Source organism: Aythya fuligula, chromosome 8 (genome assembly GCF_009819795.1).
Source record: "Aythya fuligula isolate bAytFul2 chromosome 8, bAytFul2.pri, whole genome shotgun sequence".
In the NCBI taxonomy this organism is placed as follows: domain Eukaryota; kingdom Metazoa; phylum Chordata; class Aves; order Anseriformes; family Anatidae; genus Aythya; species Aythya fuligula.
In genome coordinates this window covers 31,495,928-31,515,256 of record NC_045566.1, presented here as the reverse complement: position 1 = coordinate 31,515,256, position 19,329 = coordinate 31,495,928, and the positions used below count along the sequence as shown (strand labels likewise).

General features: G+C 41.9%; 2 protein-coding genes across 5 annotated transcripts in view; both read left to right on the top strand.

Annotated features, from left to right (window-relative positions):
- Positions 1–1,862: 1,862 nt before the first annotated feature.
- EPHX4 (epoxide hydrolase 4) lies at positions 1,863–16,970 on the top strand. The gene is made up of 7 exons (XM_032192700.1): positions 1,863–2,105; positions 4,503–4,588; positions 7,960–8,117; positions 9,764–9,892; positions 12,431–12,534; positions 13,464–13,612; positions 16,043–16,970. Exons 1-7 carry the CDS (start codon positions 1,863–1,865, stop codon positions 16,272–16,274), a joined length of 1,101 nt encoding a protein of 366 aa, XP_032048591.1. The 3' UTR covers positions 16,275–16,970.
- A 324-nt stretch (positions 16,971–17,294) lies between these two features.
- The window catches only part of BTBD8 (BTB domain containing 8), a 41,263-nt gene continuing 39,228 nt past the window's right edge, over positions 17,295–19,329 (top strand). For 2 of the 4 annotated variants that reach the window (XR_004253532.1, XM_032192160.1), the window contains exons 1-2: positions 17,295–17,404; positions 17,483–17,659. Coding sequence is in view for 1 of the 4 variants with exons in the window: in XM_032192160.1 (XP_032048051.1) it covers positions 17,295–17,404; positions 17,483–17,659 (287 nt within the window). In the remaining 3 variants the exon portion in view is untranslated. Of the gene's footprint in view, positions 17,405–17,482; positions 17,660–19,329 lie in introns of those variants that run through there. The other 2 variants (XM_032192162.1, XM_032192161.1) reach the window with 1 other exon arrangement.

Genomic DNA, 19,329 nt, shown 5'->3' with positions numbered 1-19,329 from the left:
TTAGTTTCTTAATTGAATCATACCAGCTTCTGATGTTATTCCTTTTCTTCTTGCCTAAAACAAGGAAGGGAGCCTTAAATAGCCCAGCATTTTTTCCCCAGCAGCCTGATAAAGCTCCCAACCTCAAATCTGGGGGTCTTGCATGCAGCCAATAAGCACGGACAGTGAGCAGCGTGATTCACAGCATTTTCTACATACGTAAACCAACAACTGTTGTCAGCTGCTCTGGGCTACTGAGATTTCATTTCTTATTGATAAAAAGAAGTCAGGCAGTTTTTTACCACTGCTTGAAGATCTTATCTGTATCAGTAAAAGATTAATTTCAGATACCTGTTTTGTATTTTTTAAGATTAAAAATGCATGAAACTGGGCAATCATTTATAACGTGCCTTTCTGCTGCTTATCTGATTTAAAACAAACAAACAAAAAAATTGAACATGTTGAAATCAGCATTAATTCTGCCACAGTTTTCAAAGGGAAAGGTTTCAACATCAGTGTCTATATTTGTAAGTCTGAATTTAGAACAAGTAGGAGAAAGCATTTGGTATGTTAGAGACAAAAATTGTCTGCAAGCTGTGTTCTATGTGCAGTTTAAAATGGTATATATTCTTTCCGTATGTATGTATATCCATTTTTTTTAATAACTCATTAAATTACATGTGTTAGTTAACAAACACATGGTGTCTTTGCACCAGCTTCTACATGCACTGTTTGAAAGAGCATAAAACACCTTTTGGAAGATCTAATCCTCTGAACTCAGCTGGATCAAGCACGAATTCTGGTCTTGGTCAAATTCAAGTAAAATTTGGCTAAATCTCCAGAAGCCCTGCTGGCAATTGTGCACAGGTCTGCCTTATTGGCAGTGACTCTCCCACATGGCCTCTACAAGCCATGGACCAGCCTGTACCCTGAGAAACACCATGGAGCGGAGGTGAGCAGGCTCTGCAATGAGTTGGATCAGGACTTAACGTGCAAGCTCAGTGCTGCTTTTCTTGCACTCAGCAACTACTCAGCCCATGCTTCTTCATCTTGCAGAACTAACCAACTGCAGCATGTACCTGTATTTTGATAACCTGTAGGATCAATGGCTTAATATAGTCATGCTTTTTCTTGTAATTTTGGATTACATAAATTGTTCTAATCCTGAATAACTCTTTACCTATCAGTAGGTTCACACCTGATATGTGCTGACTGGGGCTGTTCTTTCTATCTCAGTATCTGCGGCCTCATATGTGACATCTGCAGTTAGTGGACGGGCATCGGCTTGGCTAATGTCCACCTTGTATGGCTGAGATCTCAGTAGCACGTTGATCTCTGCTGGAGCCGATCCAATTTCCTCTGCTAGCAAATTTCTTGATTAGAATAAATTGTATTTTTATAAATGCCCGTGCCGGAGCTCCATATCAGTGTGTTTTCCAGAAACGTGCACGCTGATGGCATGCACTTCAGGTTGCAATGTATTACAGGCTGACCTTTCAGAGGCCAACTGTTAAGGCCAGAAGGCAGCTTTACAACCAGGGGGCTGCAAGCGCGCAGCCACCTCCCCGAGCTTCACCCCCCGCGCAAGGGAGGTGAGCGCGCCCCAACCCTCCGGCGGAGCGGCGGCGCCCCGGCCCCTCGCGGGGCATGGCAGGCGAGGCGGCCCAGCGCCGGGGGGAAGCCGCTCGGCAGCGCCGGGGCCGGGCCGGGCCGCTACGGCCGGGGCGGCGGCGGGAGGGCGGCGCGGCGCTGTGCCCGGCGGCGGCAGGGCGAGGGCCGCGGGGGGCCGCGGGGCGGGCGCGCCGCTGCCGGTGCCTCAGCTCGGGCGGCTCCTGGCGGCGGCGGCGCTCGCAGCCCCTCCCGGGCGGCGGCGGCGGGGCCCGATGGCGAGACCCGGCGCTGCGTGCCCGCCGCCCGCCCGCCGGCTGCTGGCGGCCGCCCGGGCGCTGCTCTTCTGGGCGCTGGTGTACGGCTACTGCGGGCTGTGCGCCTGCATCGCCGGGCTGCGGCTGCTCTGGAGCATCGGCCGGCGGCCGGGCGAGACGTTCCGCCGGACGGTGCGGGAGAACCCCCCCGCCTGCCTCAACGACCCCTCGCTGGGCACCCACTGCTACGTCCGGATCAAGGTGAAGGCTCGGGGCAGGGCGGGAAAGGCCCGAGCGCGCCCCCGCGAGCGCGCCCCCGCCCCGTGCGCGCGGCTACCCTGCGCGCTCCCCGTGCCCGCGCGTCCCTGCCCCTGCCCCTGTCCCCCCGGCCCGTCATCGCGGGGTCCCCGCCGTGCGCCGCGGCCGCAGGGAGGAAGGGCCCCGGTCCGGGCCCCCCGGGAGCGGCGCCTCGCGGAGCCGGGGAGCTCCCGGGGCCGCAGAAGGCGTCGCGGATGTCCTAGAGCCGTGTTTGGGGTGAAACGAGTGGCGAGCCCTTAGTTCTGTGGGGTCCGGGCAGGTGCTTTTTGGCAGGTGGCACTGATCTGAACTACCGAGGCTCCCCGCTGCTCGTGATCCGCCTGCTTTCTTTTTCCAGCATCACCGGGAGGCGCGCACATGCTTCTTCAATCCTGTGCTGCATTCTTCTTCCCTACAGCGCCAAACTGCAAGTGGCTGGGTGCTGGGGAGTGGGGGCTGTGGCAGGACGGAGAGAGCTCTGGGGTCAAAGCGAACTCTGTCGATGTGACGGTCGGTCACTCTTTTCAGGCAATATGAAACCTGCTTGCCATTGGCTGCTGTATGGCTTTCCTACATGTATCGTACAGACCTGGACAGATTTCAGCAAAACAAAGACCAAAGCATGTTTCAGATAAGATGGCAATGTCCTACATGTGTCTTGGGGGACCGCAAGGACTGTTGCAATAACAGAAAAAAGGGAGCTGAAAGGAGCACCCGAAAAGGTAGAGGGTGGGCTTAGTTTGGGGTGTGTGACATTTAAACTGCTGCTGTGCAAGTGACGATCAAATCTGTATGGGTAAAGGCGATGTCCTTAAAAGCAATAACTAGATTAAAGTAAAAGCACTGAGGGCAAATCCCTAAAGGACACTAACTGAAAGAATCGGAATGGAGGAGGGAAAACCAACTACCTATGAAATGAAAATCTCTGGAAGAGAACTGAGAAACTTCTGTTATTTTAAAGGGGTCAAAGGCAGGGAGTGATCCAGGGAATGGTGAAGATGATGTACTGGACCTAAAACGTAGTGAGAAGGTATCAGCAAGTGCTTAGAAATGTACAGCCATTTGTACTTCTAGGGACTCCAAATTCACTGCCATCCCAGAAGAGAAAAATTGGTGTAACTTTGGGCAGAACTGAGCCAAAAGTTCCTACTATATCGATAGTGAATATGAAGATAAGAAAGCAATTATTTCCATTCCAGAGCTCTTTCCAAAACCAAGATGTAAGTTCATGTTTTTTTTAGTTGGTTGGTGAGTTAGCAGTGCCGAGGTATTTCAGAGAATCTGAAGCATCTCAGGCAAGAAAAACCTGTGCAGTTGCGATCCTCAACATGACATGAGATCTTGATCTACAGCAAAGGCAGGGATTTTTTCCCTTTTTAAAATAGCAGCGATGGTGCAGGCTCTGGCATTTGTTCAGCAGCTGTATGACCTTTCTTCCTGCAGTTTCTTTCACATGACTGCTAAACAGCACATTGTATTTTGTGAGTTAAGTCTTTGCTGACTTGTGTATCCACCCCGTGCCAGAATTCAGTAGCCTAGTAGGCTTAATTTCAGCTCAAGGACTTGACCTTGAGTTAGTGTAAGCTTGCATTTATTCACTTCAGTGGCATTTCAGTGTTCAGCAGCTGGACTGCTAACAGTAAGTTACTTGCCTGCTGGTAATTCTTGTAAGATCCATTTTCTTAAATGGTGCATCATAAATAGTGGCTAGGGTAGAAAGAAGATGATTACATTAAGGCTTTATTTTCTGAAGCAAGTCTGAAGCCTTGAACAGTAAAGGAAACAAGCAAAAAGTACTTGCTTTGTAGTTGCTTAACTTCGATTGCTTTATGTTTTTAAGAATGCATGGCATCCTTTATTGTGCCACACTGCAATGTGACGGTTTTAAATAGTTTTTAAATAGTTGCACAATCTTAGAAACTAAGTTAAAGTTTGAAAGTGCATTTAAAGTATACTGTGTCTTAAAGTCTTTCCACAAAGCACATGCCCTGTCTGTGTGAAGAAAGGTCCTAGCTCCTGCGATGATCTTCACTGCCTAGCGTCCATGCCAGGTGTGTGCTCTTTCAGACCCATGAGTGTGCTCATGGCTGAATTGACACGCAGTCAACACAGCTTGGCACGCAGCAAGGACACCCTGCCCAGGACTGTAGCAGCTGGGGTGTGGGTTGCTCAGCATTGGGGCAGTGGTACCTGATCTCAGGAACGCATTAGACTTCAGCTTTGAGAACGGACAATTTGATTTTTTTTTCAGGGACAATATGTTATTCCTTAGAGTATTGTCTAAAGCCATTTTCATTTGCAAATTCCAGTACAGCAGTTCTATGCCACACTAAAAACACAATACTTCTTCTTTCGTTCTAGGATTCAGGGTTAAGATTCCACTATGTGGCTGCTGGAGAAAGGGGTAAACCACTCATGCTGCTGCTTCATGGCTTTCCAGAATTCTGGTAAAACTCCCTACAAGCTTTTCTTTTACAAATGAGGCTGCTTAAGATACCTGAGAGTGATGATCAAGCTTAAATATCCTCAGAGTGAACTTTTTTGTATATCTATGAATACTAAAAGCATTAAGTTCTAGTAGGAAACAAGCCATTGAAATTTTTAACTGCAGCAACCACAAAAAAAAAAAATCCTGTAGTCTGACTTAATCCAACTATCTTTTTTTTACATTGCCTGTACACTTTCATTCAAATTTTGGGGAGGAACTACTCATTTTTAATGAACTTCCCACTTGGAAAACACATAACATTTACACTGACATGGCTAAACTTAGGAATTACAGTTAAAATTAGGAATTATAGTAGAGGGTGCTAAAATGAGGATTCAAGATATGTGTGCAGTATGGATGGCTTTGTTAAAAATACTACATGTAAGTTTTAACTAGGGGAGGGGGAGAAGAACTGTGAGCTCTATAGGCTACTTTGCAGCCTAATTTCAGAGTGCTACTCAGGGAAGGAGGCTCTATTTTTAGTTCATCATAAGATGAATGATGAATCACAACCAACCCAAAATGTTTGTTTGTAACAAAGAAAAGCAGTCATGTGTCCAGCATTTGAACAGAATTTCTTGAGCTGTCACTGGCAGATTTGCCTAGTGAGGCATGGCATGCAGAACTTACACCTAAAAACAGTAAGTGAATAGAGGAAGTGGTGATGCCTGTAATTCAGCAAGTTAAATGATCCTTTTCCTTCCTAAACTCAGATATGGAGCTAGGCTCCAGTGTTGGAATTGTGATCTTTCAAGCTGGACTCAGGTCATGCCATGATAAAGTGACCCAGATGAAACAGAGGTCAGTTGTCTTCCCTTAGAAATTTCCTGGAGATACTAAAGGCATTGAGGATGACGGTAGAAAGTCATATTTATTACTTTACAATACATTTTCAAAGAAGCAGATTACTCTAATAATAAATTTCTAATTAAAAGTCTAAAAGCTGTAAACGTTGATTAGAAAGTCAGTTAGACGGAGGGGAGTCGCATATTCTATGCAAGGATTATGCATATCTTGCATAATATGTATTTAATGTGTATTCTAACACAATAAGACAGCTGAGACTAGAGCTAATTTCCCCTACAGTGGGAATAATATGCAAAATTCAGCATTTTACATATTTATTCTATTGAGATCCAGTGTATTGTTTTCAAAATTCAGAGCTGTTTTCATGGTTTGCAATGGTAAATGATAATTAGTCTATAAATTAGTCACACTACAAATACTGATGTTGGTTTGTAAATTCAATTAGTGCAGAATTTTAATGCAAGAACAGAGATTGTTCTGAGACCATGTGATAAAATAATCACAAGAGATTTTAAAGCAGCATCAGCTTTGTACTGTTTGACTAGCAAAAAAAAAAAAAAAAAAAAAAAAAGGATAAGATTCACAGTTGCAATTCTTAATTGTAACAAATCCTCTGCCTTCAAATGTCTCAAGGTTATAAGTAGGACAACTATAACCAGACAACACTGGCCTTAGCAAGTGACTGAGTACGTCTGAAGATGATGAAAGATCACTAAAGAATATAATGCAGCAAAGCCATTAAGTGCTTTAGATGTACAGGAACTTGAAAATCAATACCAATTTTGTGGAAAGACAATATTCAAATATTTGAAAACGAGCATGATGTATTGAGACAGCTGAGTACCTATAAAGATACGTGCTAGCTCCTAAATTTTATGCAAGCTACCCTTCAGAAATAATGTGATCAGAAAGTCACAGAATAATTTCCATTATTCAGCCTTATGAAAATGAAGGCATCCACCAGCTTTTCCAAATTATGCCTGCAGAACAATTGTCCAGTAGTTACATTTCAGATAGGGTTAAAGGATTTCTTTGGATATAAAACCCAGTCAGCCAGACGTTTGGTGACTGATGGACTGTTGTGAAAACAGGAGATGAGGATAGCAACTAGACATGTTTCTAAAACAAACACAGTTTATTTATTTATTTATGGGCTTTGTTGATTCTTCTTACTCAAGGATATATGATAGCTACAACAGTTACCATGGCAAATTCAGCTTCCAAGTTATTGTATAATGCCTTTAAAAATTTAATTCCTAGAGATCTGTGCTAAGTATTGCATTTGCATTATACAGCACTGACATGAAAAGATTCTGACTGTTCTGTTTACATGAATACAAATTTCTATAATTAATGGGTATTATTGTAATATTACTTACGGTATGTTCAAAATCCCTACTGGGCTGGAGGCAAAGCTAAAGTGGAACAGCCAATGGACTGATACAGACGCTGTTTGAATTAAGGTAGAATTCTGTGCTTCTCTCATGATACCTGATGATTCAAATTCTTTGTATCATTTATCTGAGACTGTTGAAATGAGAGCAGAAATAAAAGCTAGATCCTAGCAAAGAAGGATTCAGCCATTGTTACATAGACCTAGAAGGATCATGTTTTTTGTGTACCTTTCTATTGCAATGTAAGATAAGGCCATGTGTTTCTTGGTAGTGGCTATTCTGAAATTTATTTGGTTTTAATTAACAATTGAAGGCAAGTAGTTCTTGTAGGATCAAGCCTTCCATTTTCTTATTGTTTTTGCTTTTATAATGCAGTCATCCACTCACTATGTACTAATACAGAATGAGGAATAGCCCAGGACTTATTAAGTTATTTACTTTGTATGTCTTTAAAGTACATAATGCTATCACTCTTTTCCATAGAAATGCAAACAATACAATACTTCATGCAGTACCAACACACTGTGAGATTGCTCTGGAACAATTCTGGTAGTATAGCAATACAGAGGTGTACATAATATAAATCATATGGAAGTCACCAAGTTTATTTGTTATTCATTGTATTTCTTTGGTTAATTTAGCATATGAATTATCTGACATTCCTTTTCTGAAGAGAAAAAAAAAATCTGTCTCTTGAGGCATATTTCCCTAGTCTTAACAAAATTTGCATGTGAACAAGCCAGGGAGGAAAGAAAGCTTGTCAGACCTTTCTTTTTGGATGATATTATGGTTACAAAGATAAAACAGAATACTTCTCTCTGTGCTCTGCTTGCCTGCTTTGCCAGCAACAAAGGGACCATGACAGACTCTAGACACTTGAAATATCCAGGCTCTGGCCATGCCCCCTCTCTAGCAGCTGCATTTCCTTACTGGAGAATTCAAGAAGGGAGCACAAAATTGCTATAGCCACAAACAACTATCAGCATACCACAGAAAGAAAAAAGAATCTCATTGCAAACAAAGCCATGATAACTTACGTTCAGCTATCTGGGAGCAAAAGCATTGACTGCATTTTGGTATCATACTGCTTGACCTTATAACTCTGACTTTTTTTTTTCTCCTTTGTTAGGTATTCTTGGCGCCATCAATTGCGGGAATTTAAAAGTGAATATCGAGTGGTGGCCCTGGATTTGAGAGGTTATGGAGAAACAGATGCTCCTTCTCACAAAGAAAATTACAAGTTAGATTGCCTGATAACAGATATAAAGGATATTTTGGAATCTCTGGGTGCGTTAAAAGAGAAACTTCTCAGATCATAGACAATTTAATTTTCTGGGGAAAGAAAACACATTAATATCTATAATTGATTTCAAAAAAATGCATTCTGTTTAATATATACACTTCATAGATGTGTATGGATATAAAGCTAAGGATACTCGTATTTTATGGACTATTATCAGTACTAGCAGAAAAAAATTGTTTTCCGATTGTGACATGTATGTCGGTGTAAACAATATGTAAAGATGATTTTCCATCATAGTTTAAAATGCTGTGAAATCCAGCAGGACAAACCTATGGTCTTTTCCCCTAACTAAACAGACTTTCACTTACTCCTCCTACCCATTGCACTCAATGGGTACTGTTGTAGATTAGTCTAATAGCACTTGCAGACAAGAGAACTGGTATCAGGTGAAATTCTTCTAGCACAAACAAGATAGAATAAATGTTGTGGGCTTTCCAAATATGGTGACAGTGCATCTGCTGTATTAAAAAAAAAAAATCCCAAAATACTACTCCTGCATGGTAGTCAGTGTACAAGAGCTGAATCACTGTGTCTTATGCAACAGTGAAAGCAACAGAACACGGAATACATTGCTCTCTGTGGCAAATACATGGTGTGATGATCTTGAACTAAAGCAAGTCTGCAAACTTTGTTCCTCCAGTTCAGCAGGAAATATAGCTGTTCTGGCAATAAACTAACACCTACTGAAGGGTATTTCTCCTCCATACCAATAAAAGGATGAGATTAGACCCATTCTCTGAACCATTAATTCCTTGGATACTCTAGGGATACAGTACTAGGGATAAGTACAACTTCCTGCATTTCACATGAAGAAATAGCAGAGCAGTGATGCCAGTCTTAAGGTTTGAATTTAGGATTTGTTTTGATTGTGATATTTGAATAGTGTCAAAAGATTGGGCAGGCTGTCCCCACACTGTGTTTACATTTTCCAACTTTCACTGGTTGTGTTAATCTTCATGGTAATGCCATGGTTATGCTTGTGAAGTACTCTCATCATAATGCAATTTCATAGGGATTTAAATTTTGTATGGGGGAAAAAAAAAAGTATTTCTGAGGCTTCCTATCATAGTTTGTTCTAACCCCAAGGTAAATTCTTTTGGAGAATAGCCATATTATATATATGGCTATTAAGTGTAATTCCCCCTTTTTGCATAATGGTGGTGTTTAATCCTTAGACAACCTCCCATATTCAAAGCAATTCATAAGGATTAATTTTGTTCAGGAAGGGCTCAGGACATCTCAGTCTTTCCGTTTGCGGTTTCAAACTCCAAACTCCCTAAACACAGTAACTGTACATGTATTATAACGACTGCAACTTAAATCATGTATTTGACCCTGAATTGGCTCATATGTGAACAGTGTGGCTATTTGGATGCCAAATTACTTCAGCTTCACATTTACACTTCAAGTGTGATTGAAGCTAAATTAAATAATTTTAATTATGTGCTAAATTTTTAGCTATAATAGTGCACTTTTTTTTTTGCCTTTAGTAATGGAAGCAATAATGTAACTATGAATATAGTTACATTAATACATGTGCTGGACCACCTATTTTACCCAGAAATTGCAATATTATTTATGGACACAAATTTCACTGAAATAAAAGCACAAATCTGTGTTTATGTGGTAGGATACAACAAGTGCGTGTTGATTGGCCACGACTGGGGAGGAATGATCGCTTGGTTAGTGGCTATATGTTACCCTGAAATGGTGACAAAGCTGATTGTGGTTAATTTCCCTCATCCTTCTGTGTTTACAGGTGAGTTTTATAATAGTTATAATGTTACATATGTATATGTGTTAACCCAGACTATTTGCATTTTCATTAAGATTGTGTTTGCTTTGAGGTTGCTTAAAGAAGAACCAACTGCTTGCTCTTTTAGATGTTCAGTGGTTAAGTTACCAGAACGCAGTCCTCCTCACAATCTGGACTGTATTTTACAAAGCAGTAAAGTATTAGGTATTTTACTTTGGGAAATAATTTACTGTAGGAAGTGGGAGTGTTTGCAAGCAAATTTACTGATCTTTTTTCTTAATCCTGGAAGGTTCACAAAAACATAATTTTCATGTACATGAACCTGGCAGGATAAAGTTCCCTGAACATGAAAGTGTATTGCATTATGCCTAGGTTAAGGTCTCACTGCATTATAAAAACTGTACAAAACAGCCTTTGTATAAGTGACAATCAGACTTTTAGTGTTTAATCCTGATTTAGGTGACAAATGAAACACTATGATCCTGTACAATATTCATTGCAACAAGACAACTTCTTCAGTCTGCATACGAGAGGAATGTGCTAGTTCAAAAAGAGTGCACTAGCAGAATTTGTTCTGTGATAGGCTTTGAGCTTGTCTGCTATCCAGAATGACAAAATATTTCATAGGTATTAGATCTGTGTTCAGTAGTTACAATGACAGTAGTATCTCACTGATTTTAACTTCTTAAATTGCAGGCTTTATACTATTTCCATTCTGTAATCACCCCACTTGCCCAGAAATAGTTGAGAAAACTCAGTGAAGCTTTAATTTTCATCTCAGAACCGTTCATACCTATTGTTCTCACAGTGTTCTTGGCCACCTTTCTATGGTATTAAAGAATGTTTTGCCAGGTAGTTAAGCTTCACTTACCCAATGAAATGTCTGTACCACCACTGGAGCAATCAGGAGTTTTTGCAGCATTTTCACTAAGATTGGGAGCCAGGCTGTACAGAAGCAAAATACATATTACTATAGCTTTTCTTAGTATTTGTTTGCATATTTTTAGAAGTACAAAGCATGTTATGTAGCTTGATAAAGTCTCCCTGGATCAAATTTGTTTGACTGTGGATTAAATGAAAATGGCTTATAAATGGAGTATTCTCCATTGCCTTTAATATCGTAATCTTTACTATGATAAAAGTCTGGGGATTAATTCTTTTTTTATTTACACAATTAATTCTGTAATAGCTGTTAACATCCTCCCAACCACTCCTAAGGGATTATTGTATTCATGCATTTGAAATCACTTGATCTTTGTTACATATCACTACTTTGGGCATACCTTAATGACTTAGTTACTTAATGCATGCCATTTCTCATTGCTAACTGATAGCAATTATGATACCAGATTTTTTGAGAGTTCCTTCCTTAGAATTTCCATCTCAGGATTTTTTGACTTACCACTACATTCACATATCCTAACATCAATGGACTGGTAACAGTGCTGTATTTGTTAGATTAAGCAATGAGGTGGGGAAGTCTCCCTATTAGAAAATGGTGATTTATCCTTTCCCAATATTGACAAAATCTCTATAATCCTCTTAGTAAAATTAAATATTTAAACAAAATATTTGTACGTCACTCAATAGTGGAAATATTTTAGTTTAATAACATATTTGGAAACATAACAGTAACATATTAGCACAGAAAAGTCAAGTAAGCATTATTGATGATGGTCCATTAATGGCAAAATGCAGTTTAGGAGTGTGTAAGATATGAGTGCTTAGAAGGTAGCTGAGGCTCCAATTTACTTTTTTTTTTTTTTTAAACCCATTTTTATTCACTACTAGAATGGGAGTGCAACTTTGCTTTTCTGAATTTGCATTTCTAAAGGGTAGGTTCTAGACCTCCTGGTATCGCATACATTCTGTGCTTGCTTTTAGAAGTTAGATACCTGAATGTGAGTGTTGGCTTTTGCAATTTATCAGAGACACAAAATTTCAGTTTCAAAAAGGAGACTGCAAATTTGGCTATATCACTCTTCCGTTATATATTCTTCAATGTCTTTCAAAAGTGGCAATGTAATCTTGATTGTGGTTCTTGAAATTGCCAAGAAAGAAGACTTAGAAAAATTCTGTCCTTTCATGACCAGGATTGATGCTCCCTTTATAATGTGAGTGGATTATCATCTACAGATTTCTGTACATTACATCTTTGATGACAGAAATACATTAAGACAGAAGTAATACTTGCATTTATGCCTCTTATTCTACACCTGAAAGAATGCCTTAGACTCGCTATACAAATAGATCTCTAAGTGAAAATCTTACCATGCAATTAAACTCTCAAATGTCAGTGCTCTCACCTAATCTGTGGCAGGCTTTGCTGTCTGTTTCTATTACCACTTATAAAACAAGAAGTATATTTTAATGGCCACATCATATACTTACTCCTGAAACAGTAATCATCTTATGTAACATAGCATACTTGAATGTAGTATTTTTAAAGCATTCCTTTAAGTTTAAAAAATAGTGATATTAACAGTAATTTGCTTTGAGTCATCAGTTTTCATTTTTAATTCATGGGCATTTTTGTTTCAGAATACATTCTACGACATCCATCACAATTGATTAAATCTGCTTACTACTTCTTTTTCCAAATGCCATGGTTTCCTGAATTCATGTTTACACTAAATGATTTCAAGGTGAGCAAACTGAGTGCTCTTCTTTATATATTTAACTGTCAGCAATGGAAGAATTGCCTACCTATGTTGGTGCCTTCTGATGTAATGATAATTACTGGAAAAAATACAGAGCTTTCTGATTTTTCTTTGGTTGTATATATTTATACAAAGTGGAATATAAGTATATACCATCTGTGGGATTCACAATTGCTTTTGCATTTCTGGCAGGTCCATACATCCTTTTAACCTCCATCTCTACAGTGTGTTGCTCCACCTCAGTAGTCAGCTGGTAATATTTTACTTGTGCCCATGCCATGGGACACATTTGGTGCCTGGAGAACTCCTGCTGGCTTAGGCAAGGCTTCCTGTGAGTGGTGGGCTATCCTCTCATCCCTCACTGCCTGCTTCAGGGCAAGCAGGCTGGGAGTCTGGCTAGCACATTCTTCCAGGTGATTAACTGTGCCCAAGAAAACAGTAAGGCCAACACCTTACATAACATTAAACAATCAATACAAACGTGTAGAAGTGGAAAAAGCAGCTGAAGGCATGCATCCTCCCAGACGCATGCAGCCCAGTACCGTGCTCCCGGTGCTGCATGTCTGTGGGACTGCGAGCTGGGGAGCTCCCATCTCCTCCCTCTCACCCTCTCAGCTGCTGGGGCCCATTCCTGAAAAAATTGTGTGCCTGCAGCCTGCCTCTGCCTCTCACGTCGCAGTGCAGAACTGAGTAAATTGGTGATACTCATGTTTGCCTATACTTTAATTATTCTGGAGTAAGTTACACCAGAAATAAGTTTAGTGTGTGCGTTACAGATAGCTCTCCAATAAAAACATTTGAACCATTAATTCTATTCCCAACAACGTATAAATAGATTTTAGAAAGATGTGTCCTCTTGAATGAGAAAAATAACATTTCTTAGATATCTTGGGCTTTTTATTCTTCCTTTGTAGGTTCTGAAAAGTTTATTTACCAGCCAAGCCACTGGAATTGGACGGAAAGGCTGCAGATTAACAGGAGAGGATATTGAAGCTTATCTGTATGTCTTTTCACAACCTGGAGCATTAACTGGACCCATCAACCACTACAGAAATATTTTCAGGTCAGTGTAACATTCCGCAACAAGGTAAAATATTCTAGAGACCTCTAGAGGCCAAAAACGTTATCGTGTCTTCTGCCACCAACATAGAAGAGAAAAAAGACAATTGTTTTTAAAGGTTCAACAAGTGATGAATGCGTTGAGTGTCAAGCAGCCTGATGCAAAGTTAATTTTATAATGTATCCACACAAAACAGTGAAACAACCAGAGTGCTGGTAAGGAAAATCTTTGTTCACAATCTGATAAAGTGAAGCCTCTTCCTCACTGACAGAACTCATGGTAATCACAAAAATTCATCTCTAAACAATACTTGTAAACAAATATTTGATGTTAATTTGTATTATAGCTCCAAGTAAGTTACCCTTACCTTTCCTTATAACTTTACAAAACTGTGTCTGGTTTCAATTTTATTGTGCTTGGGCTGTTTTTTATAAAAACATTAGTTAGTTTGTTTAGTAACTAACCCTTTTTGTTAACCCCTTTTTTTTTTGTTCTTACATAGATTTCATATTGCTCACTGGCACCAGTGAGCATGTATAGCAGGGAGCAGGCATAGACTAAGACTGAAAGCCAGCATCATAGGAAAGATTTTTGCAAGCTTAATATTTTCTCAAACAATTTTCTGATGGTTTTAACTTTTGTGGAAGTCACTGGCTTAGTGGCTGACACTCCGTGGTTATCTACCAAAAGCTTAACAGGGCCAGAGCATCTTTGATTCTGCTTATTCTCTATTTGTGACTTGCAGCCTCATAGCTAGCTACAAGGAATATACCAAGAGGAGTGGGTTTGAACTCTTTAGTCCCTTCCTGCCACCAGGCTTCAGCAGTGCTAAACCTCCTGCGTGCCTCTCTAGCTTCCCTAAACCCAGCAAAGTCTCTGCAGTAGATGAACCTTTCATTTTCCCTGGACCAAGCTTAGTGCCACCCTTACTGCTCTTCCTGTGCCTTCCATGCTGACCGTGGAACTACACAGCAGGGCCCCAGCATAGGGCTAACGAGGAGCTAGGGAGGCAGGAGCACCCTAAGCCTTGCTCATCATATTTGCTGTAGCACCTTGCACCTGTGAGCACACATGAACCAGCTGCTTCTCTGACAGTGACAGGGAAGGAGCTGTGGCAGCTGGCAGCTGGATTGCTGTGGGATTCTGATGGGATGAGAAGAGTTGCACATGTCAACTATTGTTTCAGGCTTTTTGCGGGCTCAAGAAAGAAAGCTTAGTATCAGTTATTAATCAGAATGGATTTTCACAGATATTAATTACTGTTGATCACTATTAATTACTGTTAATCACTACCAATTCCTGTGTATGTGTGTGCTTATGCACTGTTTGGTTTATTTTTTTGATGAAAGTGGGCTGGTACTGGTCACCTACATGTGAAAGGTTTCCAATCCATTGCTATTCATCTGGAGTTTCAGCTCTTCAGGGACTATTTTTTCTAGGAAGTTATTTCAAAAGAGATGATTGAAATTACCTAGTTCCATCCATCATGAGCACATTCTTGTATAAATAGCACAGCGGTCCTTCCATTCACTGTACTTTAGATACAGGCCCAGGAGAGTTTTCCCAAGGGAACAAATCTTGCAAGGCACTTGGCACAAAGGAATAATAATGAACTGTACAGTAGTGAAAAATATACATAAAAATAGTAAAGGTATCCAGAATAGTTTGAAACTTAAAGAGATTAATGTAAATGTACTGAACCAGATCATCAGATAAACAATTAAAAAAAATGATACTATGAATGAGCTATGGTTCAGTGGGTTGGGTCAGTTTGGTTTGAAAAATGAGACCTAAATCCACTGCTACAGAAGTCATTTTAAGAATTTTCCAAGTTCATCCATCAAAATGAAATTAAATAATTATGTGCAATTAAATAATAATGTGACATTTTATTAATAATTCTTGATGTTATATATAAGTAGAGAGGAGGAATGTCTTCAAAGTCTCCAGTTTTGTCTGACATTAAACTAATGCATGCCATCTTTGTTCTTTGTCTTTCCTTTCTTACAGAGTGTAGTTTCTTAACTAACTGCTAGGTTTCAACCTAGCACTCTATCTGTCATAACAATTCATTCAGAATATCATTTTTATACATTATTGGTTTAAAATTGTTGTTTGAGCATCAGCATTGTAATGATTTGTATCTGATCACAGAATCTATTCTAAATTGTTGTATATTATGTTGCACGTTGCTTGTTATATTCTAAATGTTGCAACCAGCAACAATATCAGACACATAACTTTAGCATCCTTAAAAACAGTTAGAGTACTTTGAGTCACATTAATATTTTATTGGTGTTGTAGAAGATAATACAGAACCTGGAAAGCTTGCAATAAGATTATATGTGTTTATTTCAAAAGCTAAGTTGATTGAAACCTGTCTTGGTGATTTCTATAAAACAAGACTAAACTAAGTGTATTTTATTTTTAAAGCTGCCTACCTCTGCAGCACCATGAAGTCACCATGCCAACCCTGCTGTTATGGGGAGAAAGAGATGCCTTTATGGAAGTTGATATGGCAGAAATTACACGGATTTATGTTAAAAATCATTTCAGATTAACTATTTTGTCTGAGGCCAGTCATTGGCTCCAACAGGATCAACCTGACATAGTGAACAAGTTGATATGGACCTTTCTAAAGGAAGAGACAAGAAAAAGAGAATGACTGTTTGTACATGTTTTAAGGAGTCTACATAAAAGTTCTTCAGATTTAAAAAGTAATTGTTATCAGGGCCATATTTCCAGCCTGCCTTCTATTTTGAGCTCTGTTAGAGAAAAGTGTTTTCAATGTACTGTACATTTGGACACCAACGTTACTGCTAAAAGAAGAAGCGAGTATGAGAATATCTGATACCAACATTGGTTTTACCTGTATACTTGTATTTTGCACATGAAAACACCTGCCTTAAGATATATGTGTTTGTACAGAAAGAAAATCACAGAAAGTTGCTTGGTTTTGTTTTCTCCCTTGCTTTACAGTCTCAATGTGTGGTGCCTTTTACAAATTTATAATGAAACAATGGAGCGGTGCCATACAGAGGGAAGTCATGGGTTGTCATTCTCAATTTGCCTGATTTTTTAATGTATTTTACCAGTAAACAGTTACTAACTCTTTTTATTATCTGTATTTTAGCATATTGAATGACTGAAAACTTTCTGGGCACATTTCTAGTCTTCAAGTGAATAATGACACGGATCTTGTTGTGTTGTTGGATGCAGCTGCTTTGTGTGATGCATTTTTTTCCTTTTGGACTGAAAAATGGGAACCTGTACACTCAACATACCTGACCAAGAAGAATGGAAAATTACGATCTAATGTGTATCGAGTCCACCTCTGTCCAATAAAATGCACCTGACCCTACTCCCTGTACCTGGCTTCCTGCGCAGCGCTTCCTCAGCGCAGCTTCCAGCTGGGGAGCCCGGGCGCGGAGCAGCCGCGCTCCCGCTACCGGCGAAGGGGCCGGGCTGCGAGGCCGCGCCCCCTCCCGCCCCGCCCGTGTGCCTTGCCACGCCCTTCTGTGCCCCGGGGAGGGCGGGGCCAGGCGGGCCCTGCGGCCTCCCATTGGCCGCGGGCTCCCCCCGCTCGCTGCGCGGCGGCCCCGGGTCTGGTTCCGCCTTCGCGAGTAGCGCGGGGCGCGCAGCCGAGGCACCGCGCGCCACCGCCCCGCCTGCGGCACAGCGGCACATGGCGCGCTGCGGCGGCGGCTCCGCGCCGAGGGGCCCCGGCCCGGGGGTGGCGGAGCGACAGCGGCTGCGGGAGGCGTTGGCCGAGCAGCTGCGGCGGGACGTCGGCAGGTGGGCGCGGGGCGAGGCGAGGCGAGGCGGCGGGGAGGCGGTAGCGGCGCCGGTAACGGTACGGGTGTGCTCCCGCAGGCTGCTGGCGGAGGGGACGCGCTGCGACGTGACGCTGCGGGCGGGAGGCGCGGAGCTGCGGGCGCACCGGGCCGTGCTGCTGGCCAGGGCGCCGCGGCTCTTCGCCCCGCTGGGCAGCCCCCGGGAGGCGCTGCGGCTGCGCGGCGTGGGACCGGCCGAGCTCCGGCGCTTCTTGCGGTGAGTGCGCGGCCGCGGCGGGCCGGGCTCCCCGCGCTGCCTGCTGCCCAGCAGCCTGCGGGTGCCCTCCCGGAGCTGCCCGCTTCGGCACGGGTCTGGAAAGTGCGGGCGGGCTTCGGAATGGGACCGGGGGGGAAATTGCACAAACCTGGAATGTGTCCTTTAAACCGACTGCGGCTGCTGGCACCGCCGAGAACAGCACTGCCTGCTGGAAACAGCGAAGGAAGCGCTGCCGAGGGGTGCCCGGCCCGGCACAGCGCGCTGGGACGCCAGAGCCGGGAGTACCGCGGCGGGCAGCTGCTGGTGCGAGGGCCGGTGTGCGGCCCTGTGCCAGCTGTTGGCAGCGATGGGGCATCTCACCGGGCTGCTAAACCCTGGGCAGGTAACTCTGGGGTGCTGGTGCTGCTGCACTGAGCACAGCCGTAGGCACTGTCAGACTGTAGAAGCCATCAGGATGTGCCTAGAAAATGCGCGTGCTTCTAGGCTTTAGAGAGTTGGAAGAGGAAGGGGAAAGTGTTGCAGTTGTAGAGTTTGGTCATCAAAAACGGCGTAGGCTGACCTCTCCCTGTGGGTGTCATCCATCCTTTCCTTAAAGGTGTAAAGGCAGCTAATGGCTAAAATATGTATTCAGGATATTAAAACTGCAGTAAGTATGAAAGAATGCTTTGCTTTCAACATTTGCTTTCAACTTTGTCTGCATTTGCTGAAAGGCATATAATGATCTCCAGAGTATTGCAGGTTCTCCAAATGTTCTCCATGGTTCTCCATGCTTTTAAGTCTTGAAAAACATATGTTGATTCAAAACAGTTCACCTAAATTTAAATGTTTTTTAGTTTTTTACAACTCTTCTTTTTTGAAAAGAGTTCTCAAACCTTTCAAGCCTTAAAGTCAACCTCCACACATATTCTGAAGGACATACAAAGTGCATTTTGCAAGATGGTTGATTTTTCTTCATCTTCAATGCTGTTTGACATTTCAGCTTTTGAAATCTCTAAGCTAGCACACTGTGGAAATGTGTGCCACAGAAAGCACTGAAGTTGGACGGACGTAAATGACTTTGGACTAAGGAAAAGAAGCAGCACTGGTTGAAAAGAGCCTAGCTTCATTGTTGGACTGATGACTTCTGCTTGTAGCGATGGTACTTACAGCTAAGATATAAATGACTTTGATCTCAGCAAATCCAAAATAGTGCCTTGATTTACAGCTTCAGGTTGAGAGGAATCTAGCCTACTTCATCCTTCATCTCCATGCTGAGTTGTAACAAAGACCTTCATAAAGACCCATTGTTGTGGTTGAGCTCCTGAGAGAAAGTTGTAGTCTACGAAAATTGTAGATTTTATGGTTATAAATAATGTTCTCCTATCAAACAGAAGTGGAAGGCTAGTGTAGTATTGAAGCATTCATCAAAGCTGTAGAAAAAATCTCATTCCCACTTCCTGTTTGCATTTATTTTTTTGTTGTTGTTGTTGTTGTTTTTTTGTTTTTTTTTTGGTTTTTTTAGCTTTCCTTTGGAATTTAGGGATATTTTTTTTTTCCCACAAGCTATATTTGGCTCGCATCTCAGCGTGACATACTTCTTTGGGCCCCTGTCCCTCTTAATCAGGAAGGACACAGCTTACAAGTTACTTGCGTGCTGAAGGCTGTGCAGCTCATATTGCCAAACTTCTGAG